At 36.8% G+C, this 26,738-nt stretch overlaps 1 protein-coding gene across 9 annotated transcripts in view; it reads left to right on the top strand.

Moving 5' to 3' along the window:
* Window positions 1-26,738, top strand: part of CDC14B (cell division cycle 14B) — a 60,528-nt gene that overhangs the window by 25,340 nt on the left and 8,450 nt on the right. For 2 of the 9 annotated variants that reach the window (XM_071802380.1, XM_071802381.1), the window contains exons 7-12: window positions 1,367-1,429; window positions 2,303-2,390; window positions 2,730-2,960; window positions 4,744-4,882; window positions 5,012-5,165; window positions 5,966-6,066. In XM_071802380.1, the coding sequence (XP_071658481.1) occupies window positions 1,367-1,429; window positions 2,303-2,390; window positions 2,730-2,960; window positions 4,744-4,882; window positions 5,012-5,165; window positions 5,966-6,066 (776 nt within the window). Of the gene's footprint in view, window positions 1-1,366; window positions 1,430-2,302; window positions 2,391-2,729; window positions 2,961-4,743; window positions 4,883-5,011; window positions 5,166-5,965; window positions 6,067-8,581; window positions 8,726-14,314; window positions 14,432-17,766; window positions 21,177-26,738 lie in introns of those variants that run through there. The other 7 variants (XM_065860637.2, XM_065860636.2, XM_065860634.2 and 4 more) reach the window with 7 other exon arrangements.

Genomic DNA, 26,738 nt, shown 5'->3' with positions numbered 1-26,738 from the left:
CAAAAGGTCAGCTAAATATTGTCCATCAGAAAAAGACAGCTTAGGAAGCTAAGATCCCATTAGAGCTGTGCAGCAGCAGATTTTCTGATTTTTGCCTAGTTTATTATGTATTATGAATTGTAATAAAACTCCTACATTCAGCAGCCATGGAAGTCAACCGATAACATATATAATCAACTTGTGAAGATTTTAAAGAGAGTATTTTGAGTTTTATTTATGTAATCTTTCAGGACAGTAATTTACACCTCTAATTCCTGAGAATTGTGTGATACGTTTATTTTATGCCTTCCAGTGTTACATTTTAGGCTGAATATAGGCTTTGAAAGTGGTTTTGAATTGGCTAGTGGTACTTGTTAGACATTTGCAGCATATGCTAATGACTTCACGTTTCACTTTAGTAACATAAATAGAACAAATGTTAGAAGGCAGATATGCATTTAAAAAAAAAAAAAATTAAAAAAAAAAAGCCTATGAATGATCATGATCTAGTGTTCTATAGCAATTCAGTGGTGAAGTACCATGACATTGAAGGACAGGAACTTACATCCATGTTTTTTAGTTGGTGTGAGTAGTGAAATGGGGAATTCTGCAGCTCTGTGCCCTATTACTGTCTTTTGTATTATGGGTATCTCTGATGGATACTGGTGTTTTACTGATTAAGACAGCCTCTTGCAGATGTGTGATCTTCAGCTTTTTTGGAGGTTTTGACATCAGCTACTCGTATGTCAAGAGTGGTGAACTGCTATTCTTCTTAGTACTTGTGAACAGCAAGGAAAACTACAGCAGATTGTGCAGTGAAAGAGGAGATTAGAACATAATATTTTAAATATCTGTAGATATGGGATTATCTGTGTTTCTGCTTCCTGACTTAACAAATCGGTAAACTGTCGGTACCCAAATGCTTACATTTTTTATACAGTATTAAATGTAGTGGTTGTGGATAATTACAGGACATCAGGGACCATGCCGGTGGCTGCTTAGGACTGTATGTTTGCAAACAATTTAAAATTAGTGAAGTTTTTAGCATCATAATGAGAGTGAATACCATTCATGCACAAAAATATTTGCAATGCTTGAATGTAGACTTTAGAATGTACTCATAATTTCAATAGATAAATTTTACCAGTTATTTTTCTCTTTTTCATTTTGTACACCTAGCAGTAATAAAAAGACTGAATGCTTCTATAGTCTGGAGTTTTGTAGTGATTCGATGAAGACAGAAAATAGTGGATTTGTTTGTCTATGAAGAAATCTTTCTGAAAGAGTAGGAAAGGTATTTAAGGGGCTTTGAGTAGCCTAAAAGAGTGGTAAACTGTCCTTCTTGAAAAGGTGTTGTCTTTGTTAAAAGTTGTATTCTGAATTTTAGGCTTTGCAATATGGTTTCCTGGATTTCAATACATTTGATGTAAATGAATATGAGCATTATGAAGTAAGTGTTCAGTATCAGTCTTTTGATTTGTGAATCGTTAATAGTATGAATATTATGTGCTTTTTTTTTTTTTTTACTATTAGGTTCCACTTCTGTTTTGTCTCTTTAAACTTTCATTGTTAGATAAAGGTCTTTAGTCAGAGAGAGGATATTAAAGTTCACATTTAAGCATAGTCACTCTCCAGCGTGGCGGGGGGGAAGCAGAAAGCAAAATGGAAATAAATACTCTTCTTCCATTATTAGTAAAGCCCTGAAAGATGACTGGGGAGTGGGAATTTGGCTACCGTTTAGAGGTCGTGCATTTTCTTGAGCAGTCTTGATAGGAAACTCAAGGGCGTACAAGTCCAAGTCTAACTGAATTCTGGAAAGCAATTAAAGTATGTATCTGTGAACACATGACAAATGTATAATAACACTCTTTGAGGTAAAGAAGGAAACAGAGCTGGGAAACTCTAAGCCTATAAAATTCATTTTGGGGCATGGGAAACAAATGTGACAATGAAGGACTGCAACTCGTAACTATATGCAGTCTCATAAAGGGAAAGCTGCTAGTAATCTGTAAAGAGAAAATTAAGTGTTCTTAGAATCTAAAACATCATTATTTGAATTGTGAACAGAGATAAGGCCAAGGTCATAATTTAGAAACCTATAAAAAAAAAATTGGAAGTTGTGTTTTTCTAAAACTCTTAATTTAGAAAAGGCAAGAAAAGTGAGGTTGAGAGTATTTGGCATGCTTCTGATGGAACAAAAAACATAACATAACTTTCTTTGGCAACAATTGTACATCACTTCTATCTAGCATGTATTTTGAAACAATTAGGAAAAGCCTGAAAATACAGGGATAATGATAAACTAAGCATTTTCTCTTGACAGAGAGCAGAAAATGGAGATTTTAACTGGATAATACCAAACAAATTCATTGCCTTCAGTGGACCTCATTCAAGAAGTAAAATTGAAAATGGTATGCCTAAAAAAGGAGGTGGGGGACACAAGCCCACTGCTTTCTTAATTGATTGTTATCAGTAAGAACAAGTTTTAAAAATCGTTCCTCAAACAGTGTGTTTTTTCCTTGGCTCTTTTTCTTTTATAAGAACCCTGGCAGTAAATTTTAACGCTTGGTTTAATTGTATCTGACCTAGGTGATTATGTTGAAATTCCGTTTTCAGTTAGTCTATTTCTTTGTGTTGAACATGAGTTCTATTTTGAAAGTGTTTTAATATATTTTTTTTCTGAGTCTTCATTTATTTCTGCAGTTTGAGGCTCACTCTCTTTTTTTTTTTTTTCCTTTTTTTTTAAATAGACTATCCCCACCATGCTCCAGAGGCTTATTTTCCATACTTCAGGAAACACAAGGTCACCACTATAATACGCCTCAACAGAAAGCTGTATGATGCCAAACGATTCACAGATGCTGGATTTGAGCATTTTGACCTCTTCTTTGCTGATGGAAGCACACCTAGTGATACTATAGTTAAAACATTTCTAAATATTTGTGAAAATGCTGAAGGTGTTATAGCCGTTCATTGCAAAGGTATAGTGTAAGAACAGTTTATATTCCAAGTGATACTTATAGTTACAGTTCCTGAGGTATTTTGCACTATAATTCAATTATATCTAGTTATTAGCATCTCTGCCAAACTGAAACTTTTCCATACAAATTCTTTCTGTGCTTCTGTTCTGCACTTCATCTTCTCATTTTTTTTAAGGTCTAGAAAATTTTTCCCAGCTGTTTCCGAGAACAAGGCTAGGGAAAGTGAGGTTGCCAATATTAACAGCTCTTTCTGCTGGAAAGCGTTTGTACTTTCAAAGGATGCTTTTGAGTGGGAATTTGAAGTCCTGGCAAGGTTTATAGGTCTTCCTGAAGATACAGGCTTAAATATACCAAGTCATAAACTTTCAAAAATATCAGTGCAGCTTTTTGAGGAGATACCTTATAAAGGATGAGTGTTCTTTCAGAACCACAGAAATCTTTATCCTGCAGAGACCATTTACACTGACGACCTGGGGTGTCCTCTGAATATCTGTTCCTCCAGAGTTAGACTGCCAAGGAAAAGGTATTCAGAGCATGCTTAATGCAGCTAATATAAAGATGACAATTTTCCGTGGTTCTAGAGGACCTGTATTTCCATTCCCATGCCATCTTTAATAGTCTATCAGACATGTATTCTCCACAGACTTTGCCTCACTAGTGTACCTTATGATGCTGTGATTGAAGGAGAAAGGCCTTTTCTTAACCAATTTTCCTGGGACCTGCAAGGACTGCATTTTTGTTTCTGAGTCTGCCATCTGTTTGCTGCATGTTTAACAGGATTATACTGTGAAGTGGAAGAACTGGTAAAAACAGTATCTTGACTGTTGAGAAGCAAGTGCATACTCTTACTGTCCACTGAGGTGATAAATTTGGGCATATGGCTTAATTGAGTATGGCTGAATATTGAGTATTAGAGGTATAAGTGCTTTGTTTTCATTTAAATTAAGATTTTCTTTGCTATTAGTCATACTAATGGTGTTCAGACTAACTTATGTTCCTCAGCCTGCTCTTACTCCTGAGAAAGAGTAGAATTCTGTAACCTGTTCTTAAGGCTGGGCAAGGCATGGAAAGTGCTGTGTGATTGTCTTGGCTATGGGGCTATGCTGAAGATTTTACACTGGTGTGGATCAGTTGATTGTTAAATGAGAGAAGGTGATGTGTGGTTTGACATTTACAGCAAGGGATTGAGGAGAGGAGCCACTTAGCTGGAGTTGTCCTCCTTTCCTTCTGTTTCCCAAGGTAACTGTTTAGAGGGCCATTGCAAAGGAGATGCCTTGTTCTGCAATACTTTTTGCCTATGTCGGCTGGTACCTAGGCTTGGTTAATGGAAAATTTTTCTTTTCTTTTGGAACTAAAGTAAGAGACTTATTAGAGGAAGGACTGGAAGAGCAACTGTTTCCAGTGCAATATATGACGAATTTGCAAGAAGGTGCTTTGAAAATTTTTGGAAAATACCATGTGTTTTAGCCGATGCATAAAAACATTCTCATAACTATCTACATAATCATAGATACATAGGTGCGGAAATGTAGATAAAGTTACAGATATTTGTAAAGTTACTGGCTTTTGGATGTTACTTCACTCAAAAAAACTGTGAACAATATGTTAGTAACCTTGTGTATGGAAAAAAAATGGAAAGGTAAGTTGTACTTACCAAGTTTGATCAGTATCAAGTTTGTTTAATAAACTAGACAAGTAAATGTTTGTCCAAGTAACCATGTCTGTGGCTACAGTAGATTCCAGATGAAGATACGTGTATAAAATAAGCCATTATTTTACACAGCTGGTCTTGGACGAACTGGCACACTTATTGCTTGTTACATTATGAAGCATTATCGGATGACAGCTGCTGAAGCTATTGCCTGGATTAGAATAAATAGACCTGGTTCGGTCATTGGACCGCAACAGCACTTCCTGTTGGAGTAAGTAAATTTACTATAAATTATTTCAAAAATAGATCTAGATATTATTTTCTTATTCTTTTATTGTGTTCTTAATGATATTTGATGTTAATTTATTGTGTTTTGGGCTTTTTCTCCTTGCTATGATAGCAAACAGGCAGATCTTTGGACAGAAGGAGATATTTTCCGTGCAAAGTCAAAAGGAAACCGTAAAATTGCTGTAACAAGAATTCTGTCAGGAGTAGATGATATTTCAATTAATGACACGAGAAACAGGAGAACCATCAGAAAGGACATTGAACTGGTAACCATCTGAATATTTTGTTCTTGTAAAAGTTGTCACTGCTCTTGAGAATCTCTCAGGTTTTGAACAAATCTGTGGGCATACTAAAACTATGTTAATCAGATTCTTTTTCATAGAATCATAGAGTAGTTTGGGTTGGAAAGGACCTTCAAAGGTCATCTAGTCCAATCCCTTTTTGTTTGAAGAGATATATGGGGGGAACAGCAAGTATGAAAAATGAAGTGTTGTACACAGGTGAAGTAGGAGCATCCATATCATACTTCAGTCCTTAGGAATTAGGTAAATATTAGAATTTTTAAAAGTACTCACATTTTGCAATCAAAACCACCATTATTTCAATTTGGATTGTGTATCACTTCATTGTGTGTATTTAAATTGAAGGCATGAAAGCTTTTTTTCTCTTTTTGGTTTCTAAGTAGTTGCAACTTCTGTAATACCCTTTGATGTTGCCTTTTAAAAAAACAGTGTTGCTATTTTAAAAAGGCAGGTGAAGGAGGGAAATGCTGTACTTGAGTGAAGATTGTATTATACCTAAGCAAAGATTTGATATTTCCACTGTCTTAAAGGTAGACAACCTTCTGATGCATGTGATTTATGACACTGCTTAATGGTTTACAGCTTTAAGAGCAGCAAACAGGAAACTGGAATTGTATTTATGCAAGTGACTTTTCTTTGATTTTACGCTGCCAAACTTGCCTGCTTGGATAATTCTAACTTGAAGATTTAAGATAAGGTTAATTCTTAAATGTGTGTCTGTATTTTAATTTCTGATTGCCCATTCCCCTCCTCCACTTATCCAGTACAGTGATGAAGATGAAGCAAACTGTGTAACACAAGGTGACAGGCTTCGTGCTCTGAAAAGCAGAAGGCAGGCAAAAGCTCCAACTGCATCCCCACTAACGTAAGTCAGTTTCTGAAGGTATAAATGCCAGAAATACTTCTATCCTCTTCTTTATGCATACTTCCATTTTCCCCAAAATGTTTGTTGCCACGGTTGTTTTATTCATTTAGAACAAGTGTGAGATTCACCATTTCACTGAAGGCTTGGTGAGCGTTAAGTAGGCAGGAGGACTTGGTTGAAGAACTGCATTACTCAATTTCTAGTTTTCTGCGTTGTTTTTTATTTCATTAGTCTGCACATTACAAGCTCCCATAGTATTTCTGAGTGCTTTACTTTTAGCTTAATCACAAACATTCTCGTCTTTCCTGTGGTAGTGTAAAAATGGAAGAATATAACTGTGTGGTGGTGTTTGGCTGAAATAAGGTACGCACTGTTTTTTGAAGTCAGTTATCTAAGAGGAAGAGTTGAAAGAAGAATTTCAGCTTCCTTTCATTTCCTCTTCCTTGGAAAGAAACTTTCACTAAATCCTGTGGACTTTGGGATAATGGCTGGTAGAGCTGAAAGGCAGAATGTAGCACTATTTCAGTAAATAAATTCAAAAGGAGTGCATTTCTGTGAGGGAACCTTTATTTTAGATAAGTACTAAAACACCACCTGAAGAAGTAAGTTCGAAGTCACCTTTGCATCTGTTGTAACTTGTAGCAACTGTAGGTAGCAAAACTTTCTGTCCGCCCTTAAATAAACTACAAGACAATGCAAGACTTGCAAGACATATCTGGATCTCATTTGATTGCTAGGAGAGAAATGGGGACCCCTGGCCATTGGATTTTTGCAAATAACATGGCACCAGAGACCAGAGTCACTGACCAAAGGCAACTTGGCTTTTGTTGTGCTGTCTTTCTGTAGGGGATGATGCTGCTAGCTGCTGGCCCTTTTTATTTCTTTTTTTTTTTTTTTTTTTTTTTAAATACCAAACAGTGTCATCAGATTTTCAGAAAAAGTGAGAGGTATGTAGTAAGAATGTGCTGAAGGTAAAAGTATATGTCTTTGGAAATCATCACACATTGCTATGCATGAATTCTGCTTTTGTTTTAAAAGCTTCTCTTTTGTTCATGTTCATCATTTACACAGGCAATCATATAAGAAAAAACAGATTCAGGACAAAGCCTGTACCCAACTGACGTTAAAAAAACCAGAACACTTCACCTCCGTTACCTCTAATAGCACAGTAAAAATGAGCTACCTTGCACACTAATTTCTAAGACACATAGTGCCTTACTTTCCACTTCATAGTAATTTTCATAAAAAAGGTACTTGAAGTCATGTAATAAAGATTGTGAAAGATTGTATTCATTTTTGTTCCATAGAATCAATGTAGACTGTATGGAATTCAGAGCCATTGTCTTAATATACAGAAAGCCTACCAACTCTTAAAATATTAGCCCGTTCATGAAGCATTCTGCAAAATAACTGGTCTAATTAAAACCATTTAGCTTGTACTTCTATAGAATAATTGATCCAGAGTTTATAGTTATGTTTTTATAGTGTGCATTGTGGCATGGGGGGGTTGGAATTTCCCTCCTCCTCTTCATCTGAGTTATTTGTGTGGTTTGCAGCTCGTACTGAAATAATTTGTTAAAAAAAAGAATGTATAACTTCTTACATTCTTTGTGTTAGTATTATTCAATCAAAATATTGCTGGGAATATTCAGCTGCCATACATGAGTCAGAAGTCTTCCCTAATAGAAGAGGTGCCAGTCTTTTTCTCTTTTAGTTCAGGCTGTTAAAAATAATTAGTTTTGCAGTGAAATTGATTAATTTTATCTAGGCAAACAAAAAGCAGCTTCTAAATCCTGTATGTAGTCTTATTTCACAGACAAGAAAAAAAGAAAAGCAAAATAAGAGCACAAGAAGCTGGGACAATTACAGTCTTTGAGAGCTAGAGGCATTGCTTATGTTAAGTGAAAAGGGATTTGAGTATAACATTTCGTAATGTTTATTGAAGTTGGTTGTATAAACTCTGTACTCTTCGATGAAAGAATACTTTGTATATGCTCTAATTAGCACTATTCTGCACCTTTGGCAAAGGATTATGAATTAGCTTTTGCTACTTTCCACACAGGAAAGTAATATGACCCATCATCTGGATGTTTACATAAATTATTTGTTCCTGCATACTGATCTGGCTCTGGTCTAATGTTTCAGTATTAAAGCATAGGATTGAGAAGTAGGGTGTATGAATACAGGCTGATCAAACTGCCTAAGAGGTGGCAGCAAGTGGTCAGAGATGCACTGCTCCAACATGCACTTACGTTCAAAGGAGTGATACAGGCTTTCTTTGAAATAGATGACTAATGAGAATTTCAGAAAATCTGCTTTGATTCCAGCAACACATGGATATTATATTTGGCAATTTATGGCTGCATGGATTGTTACTGTCATCGAAAGTAAGATGCTTGGCAAAGGTTGTAGGGCAACATGCTTTTCAAGAACTTGACACAAGCTAAAATGCACCAATAGCTTTTGCTTTTGAATTTTTGTTCATCTCTTCCTCCCCCTCCAACCCCTTTTTTAGATGGCTCCTAGCTATGCTGGTGTCTACACTGTGTAGCATTGTCATCTGGTGGATTGTATGTGGCTCCCTTCTGCCCAGCCTGCTATTCTGTCTAGATGGTTTAAGAACATAGTAACCATCAGGACCCCCTGAGAGAGCCACTGTGTAAGTGTCCCATTCCATTTCTCTACAATAGCTCACACTTTCTGTCTAGTTTGTCTCATAAATGCATGTTTTCATATCATGTTTCTTACTGGCTTTGCTGCAAGAGTAAGCTGCACTGCTCTGGCTTTGTTGTATTTTTGTATATATTATTTGGAATAACTGAGTGATTTTTATGGCTGGCTTGCAATACAAAAAGGTGCAGAGCTTTTGTACTTACGATAATTTATTATTTTGAAGCCTTTCTTCTCTGCATGCTCCTGCTTTAAAATAGTATGATCCTATGTTTGCATATTGCAAATGAAGATATTAGCTCCAGTTTTACTTCAAAATTCAGGAACTTGCAAAGGAGCTTAGTTTCCGAAAGGATAGATTTACTCACGTGAAATACCAGGAACTAGAATTTTTTAGAAATGTCAGTAGATCTTTGTTTTTACTAAGAGATATTAGTATTATATGCTGTAAGAGGCAGTAAAATGAGATTGTTCTTTTTTAACATGAGTAGATGAGGCAGGTTACAATGTTACGCCAAGGTTCACTTGTTTACCCAGCTAATTTGGTTTCATCTTCTTTTATTCTCACTTTATTTATTTATAGAGCTTTATGAGACTAGTTAAATCCATTCTGTCTGTTACTTGGATTCAGGAGCTGAGTAAAACATTAAAAACATATTAGTTCCTTGAGTACAGTTTTCTCTCTTTCTCCACTCTGCTGTTGTCAGAGTGGCTGCAGTGGTTGCTATGCCTTGCATCCCCTTACAAGGTGCAGTGTTTTCATCAAATGGGTTTCCATCTGTCAGCCAAATAAAACTCCAGCAGCATGGAGAACCGCCAGGAAACCCAAACAGGAACTTTTTTGCTCAGTACCATGTCTTCCTGGAGCTGCTCAGCCTCACCACCCTCAAATTTAAATGGTTACTTCAGGCGAATGTTTGAAACTTTGGGGCTCTCAGAGAAATAAGAGGTCAGAAAAAGTGTTTTGCACGAAACTACTAAGTAAGAAAAGGCATTATCCCCTGGCAGAACATTAAGGTTAAGAGTTTCTATCTTTATTACCTTTGGCCTTGCAACATTTTTTCCACAGTTTTAAAAAACATGGTAGTGTTTCTGCTGAAGTAAATGACTTAATCACTAAAGAGTGAGAACTGGGGGACGTGTGGACAACTTACGTTATCATATTAATCTTAGCTGAGGTCATCTTAATCTGTTCTTTAGGAGGGAAAAAAAAGGAGAGTGAAGATCATTTGAGTTTGTTTTTTTTTTTTTCCATTGGTACACAGATTTCTCGAAGAACATATTTAAATGAGAGGCTTGTTTTCAAAATTTTACACCGAATGTAGCAGGATTTCTTGTCTTAGTGTTTTCCAGAAGTCAGACCTGAGATTTCTGAACTCAGACTAAAAAGCTAAACTTAAAACATGGGTTAAAAAAAAATGAAACAATCTGTCCTTGTTTTCCTGTACTGTAAGATCAGTTTCACTCAACTATCATCCTTCCTTTCTCTTACGGCTTTTCTGTCTGTCTAAAAGCTCCCTCGCTATTCAAGCAGTCATACAATATGGGTTTATATCCGTGAAGAGAAAACGCTTAAGCTTTTTGTAACAGCTAGACTAATGTTCTTTCCAGCTAGTGCCCCTTGTGTTTTGAGAGATCAAATTATCAATCAGGATCGTTAATCTCTGTGGGCTAACCTGGGAGTCCTGTTGGCTGGAGCCCTGTAGACTGAAGAGCATCAGTCACTTGTTGCCTATTGACAGCTTGGAACAGTGGTTTAGGAAAATAGCCTGTTCTCCTAAAAGTCAGGAGGTGATGAAGGAGAAAGCAATATTGCATTCGACAGACCTCATAAAACAGGTAGCCTTGGCAAGAATAAAATGCCCATCACAGGTCAGAGAACACATGCTCCTGTGTAAACCCTCTTCCCCTCATCTGTCCCTAGGATACTGTAATCATTTCTTTTAAAAAGCTTGTTGCATGGATAGATTTCTCTCCAGGATTTATTACTTCGCTGGCATTTCAAGTTTCAGAGGTTTTGTCTTGGATTGTGGTGTTTGGGCTTTTGTGTCCTGGTGGTATATAACAGCTGTCCTCACACACCACTCAGAGTTAAATGGTGAAAAAGTGTTGTGAACTATTTAAAAAATGTTGCTACTGACCCAAACCCTGTTCCATTTAGGCAGGCTTTGATTTGTGTGGAGGCCAATACATTAGCTTGAATAAAAAAGTAGTGTATAAACTAGTCTAATATTTGTGGAGTATATTAGGTTCAGACCTACTAAGTGATGTTTCCATTACAGATTAACTGGAGATGAAAAATTCTTACAATACATGGATTACGTATTTTGGTAGTGTGGCTATTACAGCATCCTGTAGCCTGTGTTCAGGAAATGTTCTGGTTTTGCTTTTTTTTTTTTTTTGCCAATCATGTTTTATTGGGTTATAAAAATTTTGTATGCATCAGATGCACTCTCTGCTTGTGTTTCTGGAAGTTGGATGTTGTCATGTACAGCATGACATGCTATTTTACACAAACACAGCAATAAGGTAGGTATCCTGACGATCTGACCCTTCTCTAATGTAGTTGGGTATTTTTTGATGCTGATATTTTGAGAGCATTTCCTCTGGTTTGGCCTCATCTAATGTCCATTATAAAACCTATTTATCAAACCTGCTGTCAAGTGAGGCTGCTAGTCTAATTATGTTTAATCAAAATTCCATACATTAAAGATAGTCTCTTACCTTAAACATGTATGCAGTAGCATTCTAATAAAAACTCTGACAGCACTGTTACTGCTTCCGAGCTCATATTAGTCAGACCCAAAGACAGCTCTGGGTGTTCAGCTGTAACAGCATGTCAGGTCACGTACACGTGAGACTTCGTCTGTTTTCCTTGAGGTGCTATCAGCCTCGGAAGTCTAGAGTTTTAGTATGATTTAAACATGTCTGATCATTCAGCAAATACGTTGTTCACAGGGATTTCAATTAATCTTTACCCTTGGGTAGCTGTGTGAAGTTGTGTATCACTGAGATGCAAAAATGACATATCTGAAGAGCAGGTGATGTTAAAGGTTCTGCCATGCTCACAGATGGCTCTGAGCTGATCCATAAGCCAGCTCCTTTTCTCCCTACACTTTGGTAGAAAACAGCCATCTTGAGATGGTGATGTGATTGGTTTGGTTTGGTTTGAAGGTGCAATTATACATGGTGACTATTTTTATAAGTCACATTCCCATTTAGAACCTCTTTTCTTCCTTTGTTTTGAACAGTGAAAAACAGAATTCTGTGGGAAACAGGGACTGTGATATGTTGAAAATACAAGTATTTAAGTGTTTGTGCAAGATGGTATCTTAACACTTCATAGTGTTTCAGTTCATATTAGATAAGTATATGGGTTTAAGCCATGTATACCAACCTGCTGTTTTCTGAACTTCTGGTGTTTGGAAAGATTGGACACTTGTAAGAGAAAGATTATAACCATTAGATCACATTCTAGTAACTTTTGCTTTCTTTTATATGTACATTACATGCATTTTATATAGAGGGCAATGTATATATTTAAGGAGAAAACCTGATTTCTCCATAATTCTGTCTGCATGAGCACCGGTAAGCCAGCATGTGCCATGATTTGGTCACACTTATGTTTCAGTGACTAAATGTTACGGGGTTAACCCAGCTTTATACCTTTCTGTTCAGCCCTGCAAGTTGCTAGTGGCACATGTAATAAGTACAATGCATATCTTTTTCCACCACTGGTGTCATGTTTAAAACTTAGTTGAAAGTGCAGTAGTGCAAATTTGCTCATGTTGTATGAAAACTGTGGCACTGAAAAGATAATATTAGAAATTGTTAGAACCGGTTTACAAGCACAATAGAAGTTATAAAGTGAACTTCCAGGTATTGAACCTTTTCACCTTAGGGATGCAAGGGAAACAGATTTTTTTTTAGAAGAAGAATTTATGTCCTCTACAGAAGTATGATATGATGTTGAAGGTATCTGGTTTTTGTTTTCAGCCTCTCGAATAACTGATACCTCTGACTTTGAATGTGTTTACAGTAGAATTTGCTTTGCATTTCGATAGCCTTGTTATCTTGGAGGAAGAGAAGACTGTTTGTTTTGGACTTTAGCAAATCCAGTGACAAGACTTTGCAAGTCTGAAACATTAGGAGAGATTTGTTTGAGTAGAAATTTAAAATATTTGAACTTTGTTTTTCTATAATCATGTTTGGTAAACAATCTAGAATTATGTGGTAAATAAGGTTGCTGATCAGTTTTACTGCTGTATTTTTTATGAAATTGTGTTACATCTGATGCAGATTCTAATTCTAGTATCAAAACCATATAAAACAATGAAAGCATAGGGTTTTTTCTGTTTCTGTTTTTGGTGAATATGTTACATGAGTGTGGAAATACTTTATATTCTCTCCCATGTGTGCTTGTCCACTTGTGCTCCGAAAGTTACGTTTTATGTTCAAATCTAGGATTCTTTGAACACAGTTGCTTCAGATTACGAAGCAACCAGGCTGCAGTTTGTACAGCTTAATGAAGGTTTTGATTTCCAATCCAATATAATTTGCAGACACAGATGGACTCAGTGAAGCCCCTGAAAATTAGATCTAATAACAGCAGGGCAAGAAAACAGTAATAGCTAAGTTACTATTAGCTCTCAATCTCCAAAATGATGCATAGTTTTTTAGTTGTAACCTTCCACAGATGAAGTGACTGGGGAACAGAGGTATAAAATTATGCACTAAATAGATAACTGTGGACTCAATTGACCAGGTGTCACTTTTTGTCTCCGTGGGATCATAATTGCACTACAGGTGAAATACAAAAGATGTGGTTTTCCTAAAAACCAGCTGGCTGGTAGCTAAAAGTAGTTGTTTGTATTTCACAGTCTGGAATTATTTTGTGATCAATATAAGTAACATGGGGTTTTATCTGCCTGTTTAAGGAAATAATATATTGCCCTAGTCTCTTCCAGAGAAGCGGTTGAGCACAACCAGCACATAAAGCTGAGTTTTGAGTATGGTGCAGTAATTCCCTGGAAAAGCAAAATGCCAGAATATGCAGTGATTTTCCCACAGGACTGCATTTGAAGGGAATGTCTCATGGTTAATTGAAGGAGGTTTAGACTTTGATCTTCACAAATGGAATTTCTGGATATTTTTTCTGAATTCCTTTCTGTGTCAGTCTGGAAAATAATGTTTGTTTTTGTTGCATACTTCATGTTTTATTGTTTTGTTTTGTTACAGTAATTTAAAATACAATTTCTTAGCTTTTTGTCTTCCAAAAACCTAACAGGAAATTCAAAACCATTAGTGTCACACTTCTTTTGAAAGAAAAACAAAAAATGGAACAAAAACAAACAGCAACAAAAAAAAATACAAACTGCTACGCTCCTAATAAAACAACTTGCATTACCATAATTATAACAAGGATGTTATAAAGAGAAGGATGTGTTTCAGGCAGAACGATTTCTGAAGTCAGCTGATAACTTGTTAGCTCTGCTGCAGTTGATGTAATATCCTCTTTCCAGTGTTTTCCTAGAAACTTTCAGGTGATATAATCTTTCTTTTTTCCTACTCTTTCCAGAGTAATTCTGCAGTCCAGTGTTCAGAAAAATAAAACTTCTGAACCTAGCATTTCTGACAGTACAGACATTACTAAAAGAACTACCAGGTCTGCTGCAAGAAAAAACAGTTTACAAAGGTGAGAGTTACCCTCTTTACAGATCCAGTAACTGTTCTCAAGGAAAATACTTTGAGCTGGCGTGTCCATTGCTGATGGGAGCTTTTGCCACAGTTGAACTCCTCCTCCTGGCAATGGGAAATGAGAAACGATTTTATGGTTTCTGTCATGTACTGAGAATATTTGAACCTTAAATCTTATGTCATTTGTTTATGTTGCTCAGTGTTTCAACTTTGAGAATTTTACATTGCAGTTCCTGATGTGAGTCAGAATTACTGAAGGTGAGGGTAACAAAAAGGAAAAAAAACCCTTTCTTTACTAAACCTCTGCCTGGAGTAAGAGGTGGAAGTTGTTCAGAGTGTTGAGTCAATGATTAGTCAGTGCATGAAGTCAAAACTAAGATTATTTGGTGGACATCTGAGATGCAGCACCAGTGGAGAGGTGAAGTTTACAAAATGCACTTTTATACTGGTACAAGATTTTGTGTTGAGAGTCTGGGTGATAATCTGAACTGAACCTGTTTGTTAAAGCTTAAGGAAATTTTAAATTCGGATGGATTTGTACAAGAGTGAAAGTGCCCTTTGGCCCAGCAGCACATGGCCACACTACTGCTTTGTTTCTTTGTGTGTGCATGTGTTCCTGCCCCCACTACAGAACCTCTCCACATCATTATCAATGATGAGCCTGAGAGTGTAGCTTAAACACTTTCCAAGCAATTTCCAGTGGTTACAATTGACCAGAATTTGTCTTGTGCTTATAGTGAAAAACCTTTGAATAGCTCTGTCAGGTGCTGAGAAGACTTTTCTTGGGAAAAGGTGGGAAATAACATAAAAAGTAATTATGTAGCTTGATTTACATGTATCGCTGAAAATTCCAAGTTCTTTTGTAGGTTTTTCTCCACAGAGCTTTTCTTTTCCCTTCCTCATCCGGTTACCTTGAAGGTTAACAGAAGTTACGGAAAATTAACTCTGTCAGGCAAAGGAAATAGTCATTAATAGTAGACTGCAGGGGATTCTAGTCAGAGAATTTCTAGCAGTGGCTATATGAATTACATTTTTATTTATATAACAATATATTAAAAAATAATACTTTACCCTGAGTGTTCTACTAAAAATCTGAAGTATTTCTCAGGGTTTTCCTGTTTGGTTAGGTTCTTTTTTTTCTCAATTTTGTGTCATTTTCACCATGTCAGTTTTGATCCAAGCAGAACTGATGGGATTCTGTGCGCTGGTTTTGTTCTTCGTGCCTCTCCCACTTGGTAGCTGTACACGTGCACATGTGTAATTGAACAAGGGATTTTCAGTTTCTGGAGAACACACCTCCAAGTTGACCTTTGTATTGCATGAGATGAGAATACCTGTCCTTCGGAGGAAACAGCATCTCTAACATAGAGTTCACAGAAGATTTCAGTTATTTTGAAATAAATTCCTCAGGTGTATTGCCAGATTTATGACTACGAGGACCAAGTATCAGGTTGATCTCAAACTCCAAAAACTACTTCATATTTTGATGCCTATTCTAAAACTTCTACCACGAATATTTAATTCCACATTCTATTTCTTCTAACTTTTGAGGTCAAAGAATTTCAGTCACTTTATGCTTGGATCAAATAAAGAAACTTATCCTAAAATGTCACAATTTTGGAATTCTTAATGATCCTGTCAGCTGAGAGGGCTAATTGGGTGCTGGTCCCTTTAAAATGTATTTTGGTATGACTGTACACTTTCATGGACTTAGAATGCAGTACCTTGATGTTAATCTTCTAGGTGTCCTTTTATTTTTCCTGTAGCATTTGGCAAAACCTCACTCATTTTTTTAAGCATCCCTTTGTTACTTCTTCTAAGTTTATTTTAATTTCTCAAAGTCTGTGCAGTTTTCATTACCTCATAGTGCTCAAATTGATTGACCTATTCCAGGTAAAATGGATTGCAGGGTAGAGAATAATCATTATTACAAAATTGAGACCATGCCCTAACTAACATCTGTCTTTGTCAAGACCTTGTTGCCTTCTCTGAACTTTCAACATTACTGTGTACTCTTACTTTTTCATTTTCTTGTCTGACATGTTCCAGTGGAAACATCTTGCAGTATTTCTACATTAATCTCATTTGTGGATGCTTCAGATAATTTTAGTCAATTCTTCCTGTAGATGGATCGCATTTGTGACCCATCCTAATACAGTATAATCCGCAGAGCTGGTTAATTCATTCACCATTTCATCCTTCAGACTGTTGGAGACACTATGATAGAACACTGCCAGAATGATTTTTCAGCCAAAACAGGCATTTGCAGCTAAAACACTCAATTCTGGCTTTGCAAAGAGAATTCAGGGAATTTCAATCCTATTGGTAACCATTCACCGCATTTCCTGTGCAGAACATTTTCAGACGTCAGGTACCATCTACAAAAGACCACTACTGGTGGACATAATACACTATATCTTGTTACTGAAATAACACTGCTGTTGAATTGCAAGAAATCACATTACTAGAGTGTTACTCACAGCCTTTTTCTGTGAATGCCCTTATTTCTCCAGTTAAGATGTAATTTGCCAATTACTGAGAAGTTTGTATTTTAGCGAGGTGCATACATCAGATCCAAACCAACGTGATTCAGTAAGAAACAAATGAAAGTCTTTTCCATGTTACCACACATAACAGAATTAGGATTATTTATATAGTAGCTAGTTGATTAGAAATGAAATCTTGAATGGTGAAGGAATTTTGGTAGGTAGAGGTGCTTAAGGGAATGCAGGTGAAGTTGTAACGAGAAACAATTTGCAGTATGGGGGAAAATCTACAAAAACTGTACAGTATAGATTCCTTTACTTCTTTTAACCAGAGAGGTCTATCACAAAAAGTAAGAAAGAGGAATATGCTTTAAAAATCTCATATGCTTTTGCTTCGCTGGCAATTATAAAGCAGCCTTCTGCACCCTTGGTTCAACACTGAAAACTACCTGCAGCATTTCAGAGCTTGTCTGTATGTAATCTAAATCTAGCTTTAAAATAATTAATGTTTTTTTACTATTTTTTCTACTTTTCCTACAGTCTGATACCTCAGAGGGAGAGAAAGAAAAGCAATGCTTTACAGCAAATGTGCTTAATGAAATTATTGTACTTTGAATCCCCTCTTGCTTTTCTGTATGGAATGGAACCTTTCTTCATATTGTCTGTGATCAGACCAGTCTGTGCTTTCTTTACAGCCAATATCACTGTGTTCTTAAGTACAGTGACTTTTTTCTTCTGCTTCTTTCTTTGAAGTATCGTTTGCTCATTTTACCTCACCAGAAATGTTTGTTTGAAAAACATATTGCCTACGTATTTAACCTTTTTCGTCAAATACATTTTATTTCAGCAGCCAGTCCGTCTCACGGACTAGAACAGTATTGCGTTAAATTTCAAATAAGCAACCAGTGTTGAAGAGGATATTCAGGAGTGAAGGGGATGTGACTAAAGAGGACTTGATGCAATGCAAGGAAGATAACCTTGGCTCAGTTTTTCAGCAAAAGCAAAACAGGAGAATCTCTTCCATACTTGTAGAATAAAATGAACTGTCACCATGCTTGGTACGCACTTTCCTTATGTGCTAACACTTCCTCAAACAAAACCAACAAAATCTCTGTACATTCAGACTCAGGTGTAAATACTTAAGCTCTCCATTATAAAGAGGGCTTGCTAGTATGTATGATGCATGTGTATAAATTGTGATGGCAATCACTTCGCTGCTTATCACCAGAAATGACCAGACGGTGGGAGCTTTTAAGTATATTAATCTGTGTTGTCCATTCAGACTGGGCTCAAGTCTCCACTTGAGACTGAAAATCAACCACAAAAGCTTTTTTCTTATAGTATTGGTACTCTCCTGTGTTAACTGGCTATCCTTTCTTATTTTGTACGAAGTTTTTTATGAAGCCGCAGTATTGAGTACACAAAGTAACTACTGTCCACCAAAGAGTGCTTTATTTTCAAAGGTTGTGTGGTTTATTTTGGAAAAAAACCCCTAACTACAAGCAATTAACTTGTTTTTAATAGTAATAATTTTTAGTTATTCACAACCAATGGCTATTTTAACTAGTTGTAATTGCTTTAAATCTGGTACGATTTTAAGGAGAAGGAAAAGCAGCTTACCATTTAAAGCAGTGCTGTCATATTGAAATATCATTACTGTTTCTTTTCCTATCTTCAAGTCTTTTGTGTGAAACTTTAGATTACCGTATCTCAAAGGTAAGAATTTTTCCTGGGTTTTTTTGGTACACTTGATAATATACGGATGTTGCTGTTTTTTAGCTTTGAGACACTTAATGAGTACAGCAACAAAAAAGGGAAAATGAGCTTGCTGCACAACTGAGATGAGTAGTGGAACTCAGGGGCAGGAATAGTTTCTAACATCAAACCAACACTTTAAAACCTGTGGTAAAAAGCAGTGTAATTTTTCAAGGAATCCACCTGAGACTGAAATTTTCATCCACTACAAGACTGTCTTCAAACACTGGCAGCTTTTTTTTCCCTGCCACTTTTCACATTGTGAAATCTCAAAGCTGGCTTTGCAGTGGTGTACCCTTGTCTGCCAAATCAAGTGTATAGCTGCCTATCCCTCAGACGAGGACTGTTACCACATCGCCTTAATCATGAAACACTTACCAGTTTATTTAGTGACTCTTCCAGTAGAAAGTAAAAGAAATCGAGAGCTGAAATGTTAATGATGGAATAACTCAAGTTTTTAAGGGGATACAGATTACCTCTACAAGGGGGATAATTTTCTTTTCATTAATGTAAATGGACAGGTTCAATGACTAATTGCAGTCTACATGGTTTAAATAAAAACTGAGCTTTCTGCTAGGGTTGTGATCTCTGAACACCAATATGAATTAGTACATTGGCCTGAAAACATTTTGTGGCAAGAGCATCATGAGTCGGAGGGCAAGCAGGATGTGAAGTGTAAGCAAGCTTACAGGTGGCATCCATGAGTTTGGGTAGTCAAAATTTGCAAATATGCATACGAAACCAGAAGAGGCTTGTATGGTACAAAATAAAGGACCATTGAGGCTCAGACCCCAAATATTTTTTCTTCCTCTCTTAATCTTCACCCTCACCATGTTCTTCTAGATGAAAAGCACCTAAAAGAGAAAGACTGAATTCACCCCAATACAATGCTTGAAACTTGTATTTTATTTTTTTTACGTAAGCCACTTGCTCAAAAGCTGAAGTATAGGTAACCACAACAGTACATATATTGTGCAAATATGAATCTGTGTTTATTTTCAAAGACAATTCTTACTTTAGAAGGCAAAAGGGATAAAACTAGTGAGGTGAGAGGGTGAGAGTCAAAACAAGAAAGATTTAGTAATATTTACCATGTTTGGATTTGCTTTTCTCTCAGCTGAGCTTCCTCTTTTAGAACCTTTGTTTTTAACCTAAAAGTAATCATTCTATTTCACACCCTTTCCAAACTCCAAACTGGAATTTGCCATTTTTAAAGTAACCAGCGGAGCCATTAGCATTTTCAGGTTCATCAGAAGTAAATTTGCATAAAACAAATGCACAAACACACAGAATAGCAACTCCAGCTAAAGTAAAACTGCGCGTTTGGCATTAATATGTTTCAGGATGCCACTTCCACCATCCAGTGTCTTACAGAAAAACACAAATGTCAAAGGAATTTTACATTCAAACTCTCAAAACACCCTTATTTGTAAAATTACCTCATATTATCTCATTTTATCCCATTTAATTGTACAGCTTAGTTCGTTCTTCTGAATGTTTAGTATTTTGCCTAGCATTTTTGATATACCATGCCAAAGCTGTCTTAAGTACAAGAATGAAGAGCGGGCATGGGTGAGGGAGTCCTTGGTTTCTAAATCTTTTTTGAATTGTGAAGTATTAAGTGCCAAAAATGGAACATGTGGCATCAGCTGCATCACCATTGTACCACAGAGCAGCTGGACAAAGTTATTTCTGCTGTCATCAATAAGTAGTTTTCCCTTTGAAATTCATTTCCCTCTTTCAAATACATGGCAGATGGATTCTCCCTTGATCTCTTATTCAAAAGTATGCAACATACTCAAAAGCTGTAATATCTTGGGTCAAACTGCTAACTTCCATTACAGCATCAGTAACATAACTCAGATGTTAACCCAGACCTTGTGGTTTTGCCCCAGTATAGCAACAGAGGAAGTGCTGCTGATTTGAAAGAAAAATATATTTGTAGAGACTCATGCATTAAAATTGAAAAACAGAAAAATGTCATGTTCACCAGTTTGTTGCACTGCAGTTTTTATATTAATGGTTTGCAGACTGTTTGTCTTGTGTAAACTCATGTACAGACTACCAAGATCTAAAATTCCTTGACTAATCAGTACTGTTCATCCTGATTATTTTTAAATTGTATATTTCTAATCATATTTTTTTAACTTGGATTGACAGAATGGGAGTTTATTTTGCTGAAGGTATTTTTAAGATAAAGCATCATATTATCTTGTAATATTAAGTAGTTCAATATGCATTTGTGTCTCATTTGAAAATACTGCATATTGTATTTGATTTTATACAAAATATTGAATAGTAAGAATTGTAAACATGAATTGTGTAAAATTAAAAATAATAATCAGAAGTTTGTTTTCTCACTTTTATTACCAGCACTCTAAAAAAATGCAACACAAACCCCTCATATCTTTACCACACTGACTCATATGTGCTCTGAAAAATAATGCAAGAATCTGAGCTGCCTGAAAACCTTTAATTAAAGCACAAATCCTTAAAACATTTCTCATTTCAAAAAGAGAGAGCTTCTGGCTCTAAATTTCAGGGTTCTCACTTCAGAAAACAATAGCAGTCATATTTGAATTGTTAAGATACTGCTACCCAGTACAAACATGGTTAAGATAGAACAATGAGGTTCTAGTTAATTGGTTTTCTTCCTCTGTGATCATGTAGTACTCATTTTTGGAAACAGGCATAATATTAAATACTATATACTTTGATACGTACCATGAAAGTGAAGGCTTCTCAAAAAGTAAAAACTGAATTTTCAGTAACACTTCTTTTTGCATAAGAGTTGATGGTGCTCTGGTTTAGTCTTTTTTTTTTTTTTTTAATCCAAACACAACAGCAGAAAATATTGATCAAGTCAAATACTTATAATCACCCTTGCTTTATCTACATTTTAAAAAGTACAGAATTTTCATACGCCAAGCAGAGCATGTTTGACAAGCAAGGAAACTTGCTTCAAAGAGATGTTTTTATGTGTAGAAAGGATCATCTTACAACAGATGAACACAGATTGTTCCAAACTTTCATGGATGTTTAAAAAACACATTTTCCTGACAAATTAGTTGCCTGCTGAAGAGTGAATGATGGGTTTTGCCTGAGAAAACATTGGTTTGTGTACGTGATGTCCAGAGGAAAACACAGTTTAGCCCTATCATACCATCAGTGATTTAAGGAGTTCTGGCACTGAGCAGCAGAGGGCAGAGGACTGAAAAATCCTACAGAGAACAACAGAATAGTGGCCCAGGTCAAATACATGGAGAAGTTAGTGCACTGCAAGAATAATAAGCTAACAGCACTTCTGAGTAACTCCAATTTGACTTTATTTATCCTCCTTTGCATTACAGTTTCTACATAGCCTGTGTAGGAGTAGATTAAAACTGAAGGCTGGTGTTAAATGGGATGCTTTAACCCTAACTCCCTAAGAGTTTGTTGAAGAAGAGATGTTTACTTTTTCTTGCTTTTGTGGTTTTTTTGGGGGTGGTTTCACATGGGTGTGACTGACCAGCAGGCCCCTAAAATGGAATAAGGCTGAGGTGGGCAAGGGTGATGTGCTCGTGAAGCTCAGGACACAAGGAAGGTGGCTGTTGTAAAGACAATGACTATCTCAGCACAAAGGGGACCAGGATGGGGCAACCTTTTAGATAAACCACTATCCACAGTTGAGGAGATGAACTGATGGTGTCAATGCTTCTCTCCAGGTTCCTTAGAGAGAGTGGATGTTTCCCTGAGTGGGCCAGAGCAGCATTGGGGGAGTGAATATATAGACTATAAACCCCAGACCACTAACAAAACAATTTCTAAGAGAGCAACGGGTTTGAGCTGGCATTGACCTTCCTATTCCTTCCCAGTGACTGGGGACAGCCCCTGGGTGACGGCAAGGATATCACAGGGACCAGTAATGGGAATCATACTGGAATTGTGACTGAACTGAGTACTACAATTGCTGTATTTTGCAAAGTGCAACTCACGTGTTGTGTTTTCAGTGTACTTTATATCACTCTAAATGAGAAATGCCACATGACATCAACCATCTTCAAGTAAATTGGGTATTAAGCATGACACCCTCCATCCATGAGGCCTCTCCAAGAACATGGTCCAAGTGCTGGAGTGAGACAAGGGGACCTGGGGACAGAAGTCCCCAGAAGTCTGTCCTTCAAACAGCTCTGCTCCTGGTCTGTGTCCTCCTTGTCAAACTCAGTCCCAGTCCACAATGCTGCTAGAGAATCCATGGCTACAGCAGTCAGCCCAAGCAGCAGCTGCTCTTTCCCACCCTGCAGGAGGGCAGGCAGCGGCCCTGCTGCACACCAGCATACAGATCACTTCAATGTCACAAGCATCTCCCACTACCAGCTCTTCCAGCTACACCAGTTGCTGCAGAGCAGTTAAAGCAGGATAAAGTAGTAAATCCCAGACTTCTTGTGCCCTGCCAGGACAGAGGAAAGCTGACAGGAGACTACCCTTGGCAGAAAATCCAAAGTGATTGCTGTTGACAGCAGGAAGATTGGCACTGTGGAGGCCCATTCTCACCTGTGAGCTTGCTTTTACCTCGATCAGTGCTTTCATGCCATTCTCAAAAGATGACAGGGCAGTTCCTTGGTTTTCTACTCAGTAGAAGGGCTCAGCCTCCTATTATCCCTCTTTCAAAGCCAGTTTCTCACTAGACAAGCTTGTGCTTCTTCTCAAGTTTGAGTTCTGCTATTACCAGATCGATCTTTCATTGTTCTTCCCAAAATGTCATGTTCCTCAGATTGAATCTCTACTCTGTTCTCACAACAGGTGACATTTGTCCTAGTGTCATGCTTCTAGGTGCTTTTTGTCCATCTCTTCCCCACCAACATCATTGTTGTTTTTAAGTGAATTACTATTTAACGTTGGTTTATTGGGGTTCCTTCCCTTCCTCCCACTGATCAGACCTTTTCCAGCCTATGGTCATCTTTCACTTCAGTGGAAGCTTCATTGAAATGGTTACTAGGTTTTACTTTTCCCTCACTAGCTTCCAAAGTCCAGAGCCTTTGCTACAGACAAGAAAACCTCTGAAAACAGCATTCTATCTATAAGTACCAGAAATATAACCAAACCATCAGCAAGCACAGAATTCCTGGATTATAGTGTGTCTTTTATCTTGCCAGAAGAACATAAAACCGTACCTTGTTGTTGGTATTTTTACCTTTCAGAAATGCTACCGTGCTAATTCAATTATATTATGCAAAACACAGTATCTTTCATTCAAATGGCAACTGCTGTACAAATCTAGACAGAGGAACTACCATTGCTAAAAGCAGAAAGCAGCTTATTGATTCCTGTTAACTAGGTGTAAAATATCATAGCAACAACAGAACACACAATACAGATATTCACACTGGCTACCCAAACAGGGAGAGCAAAAACTTTATTAAGTGCTAGTTTGTCTGAAACATCACACTGCCATTAAATGTGATGCTCTTTTGTTGCATTGCAGCAAAGGCTTTTTTTTTTTTTGCAAATAAAACCCAGCTGAAGATTTAATGGATTTCACATTAAATTCTAAGTAATAGGGCCAAAGCTAACAGCTTGTACTTTATCCAAGGACCAGAGATTTTCACCCTCCAAACAAACTGTTCAGTACTTGCCCAGCAAGCTACTGAAAAAGCTTTAATTCCATGCCTGTTATTCAGTGACTGAAATGTACTTTCTCTGTAAAGATAACCATGTTACACATTCAATTATTGACCCAGTGACAATGAGTCAGTGTTACAAACATACACATGCAGTGCTGTACGTAATGTATATAGATACGTATTTTTATGTGGATGTGTATATATACATGCATGTGGCTGAGACAACTCTGAAGGAAAAAAAAATATGGCTTGAACATTATGTAAGAATAACTTTAATGACATAGGTGTACTGGGGCTACAGATTTTGGGTTTGGGCCCAAAGACTGCACATACCCCCAAACTTGTTTTCACACGAAAAAGTGTAACCGGAGCTGAAAGCTCATCTCCCATGGGCTCAATTGCTTAATATTCCTATTTATCAACTGAAGTTTTTTTAACAGGGCTTTTTACTTCTGAGTCTTTTTATTCTTTAGTATTCTTATACTAACCCCATATATTTCTCTCCTCTTTCCATTAAAGGCACTTTCATATTAACATACTCTTTACTAATTCTATACCATGGTACTACATATGATTCAAGCAGACCACACAGCATCAACACTATTGTGGAGAGAGGTGAATTCCTTCCTTTGCATATTTACTGCGATTTACATTAATCTAAAACTCAAAGCTGAAATGCAGTAGTTTTTCCTAGGCCACTCATTACATTAATCCTAACAGCACAGTAACCTTTTAGTAGTGCATTAAAGAGTAAGGCAACTAAGATCTGCAACACAATTTAATATCTTCCTAAGATGCATGCCATGTTTTACTAGTGTTTTTGTATATATTTACACTGGCTACCACTTGCTCTACATGAAGGAGTAAAGCTAAACCAGCAGTGACTGTTTGCGGCAGATGTGGTTAACAGATACAGCTATTTTGGGACCTTAGATATGACAGATGACAGATTTAAAAAGTCCTCTTTTCACAGCTAGGCAAAGGAATCATATCACTGTCACCACCTACAATTAATTCCTTCTATACTTAGATACTACCAACTAGAGAAACTCTTAAGCCATACTCAAGCCTGACAGAAAAGTTTAACACCTAGCTGCTCTACGACACTCTTGGTTTAATGAGCAGCAACCCATGACACTAAACCTCAAAGTTCTGGGGGCTTTGGTTGGTTGGTTGTGTTTATTATCATTGTTATTAAGCAGTCCTAAAATCAGCCTTTAAAAAAAAAAAACCACACACAAGTATTTTTAACAATATGCTGACCAAATGCTGATTATTCAGATATACTTTAACAAGTCCTTTAAAGCATTCCCCAGAGAAGCCACTTGTAATTTTGTTTTGAAAAACAGATCAAAGTTAGAAGTGTAACCAGGAACCAGACTGAAAAATAAAACAATCCTTTCAGCCTTCCCAGAGAACAGTCAAAACTTGAACCAACTGCATTATACCAGATTCAGTCCAGCAGAATAACAAGGTTTCAAATTTTTAGTAGAAAAATGAAGGGTTCCTTTTAAGCATTTAACTGCTTTCCTTAGCAAAAAGAGGAGTTGGTAAAAGAAGAGGCTAGACCTTAGAAAAGACAATGGAAAACAGAGGTGAGCCTTGCAATGGAGCTCCTCACACCTATACATACACTCACCCCTGAAAAAAAGCAAAAATTCACACATTCTTCTCTGTCCAAAGGGATAAGGGGAACAAGAAGGGAAGAACAAGACCACCCACAGACAAAATCATTTATGTTCCCATCATGAAATTGTCATTTTTTGGCAGAAATACCCAGACACCTATTAAAATAGCTGTAGCAATTAAATCTTAAACTGCAGCAATTCCAAGTAGTAGCTTCCTCCAACAAGGTGAGAGGGTCGTATACATTATTTCATCGAGATCAATTACTCAAAAAGCAGCAGCATGGGTTCCCCTAACACCTGCACTTTGCTTCTGTACATTCTTTTTTACTATAGGTTGTCAGAGTATCTCTATGCCACTAAAACAAGGTCCTTCTAGAATCCAAAAATCTCTCATTATAGCAAATTGTCATGTAAGTAATTCAACAACATAAGTCCTTTGGGCAGCACTACTTCACAGACCATCTGTTTGGAGCACATAGAAAAGAGTCAGTAGCCTTCCTAGGATGATTATATCCTACTTGTGTAAAGCCTAACCACTGAGAAAAGAGTTATGGTAAGGTTCTGCATACTCTTGGAGCTTAATCCAAAGCAAAAGTGTTATTTTTTCTTCAAGTCTCATAACACTATTCACTTGCAGAGGAGACTGCTTAGAAGTGATACAAAACAAAGTGAGGTGGAGAACAGGAAAAAAAAAGTTCATATTCATCTGGTTTCCCAGTAAATTGAAAGAATGAATTCAAGTTGAACACGCATTTGACAACTCCTTTGAGGCCAACAGCTACTTTGAAAATGTCCAGTGTAGTTGTCTTCTCATTTCCTTTCCTTATCACTTC

The sequence above is a fragment of the Patagioenas fasciata genome, chromosome Z (genome assembly GCF_037038585.1).
Source record: "Patagioenas fasciata isolate bPatFas1 chromosome Z, bPatFas1.hap1, whole genome shotgun sequence".
Classification (NCBI taxonomy): Eukaryota; Metazoa; Chordata; class Aves; order Columbiformes; family Columbidae; genus Patagioenas; species Patagioenas fasciata.
This window is presented reverse-complemented; position numbering and strand designations above follow the sequence as displayed.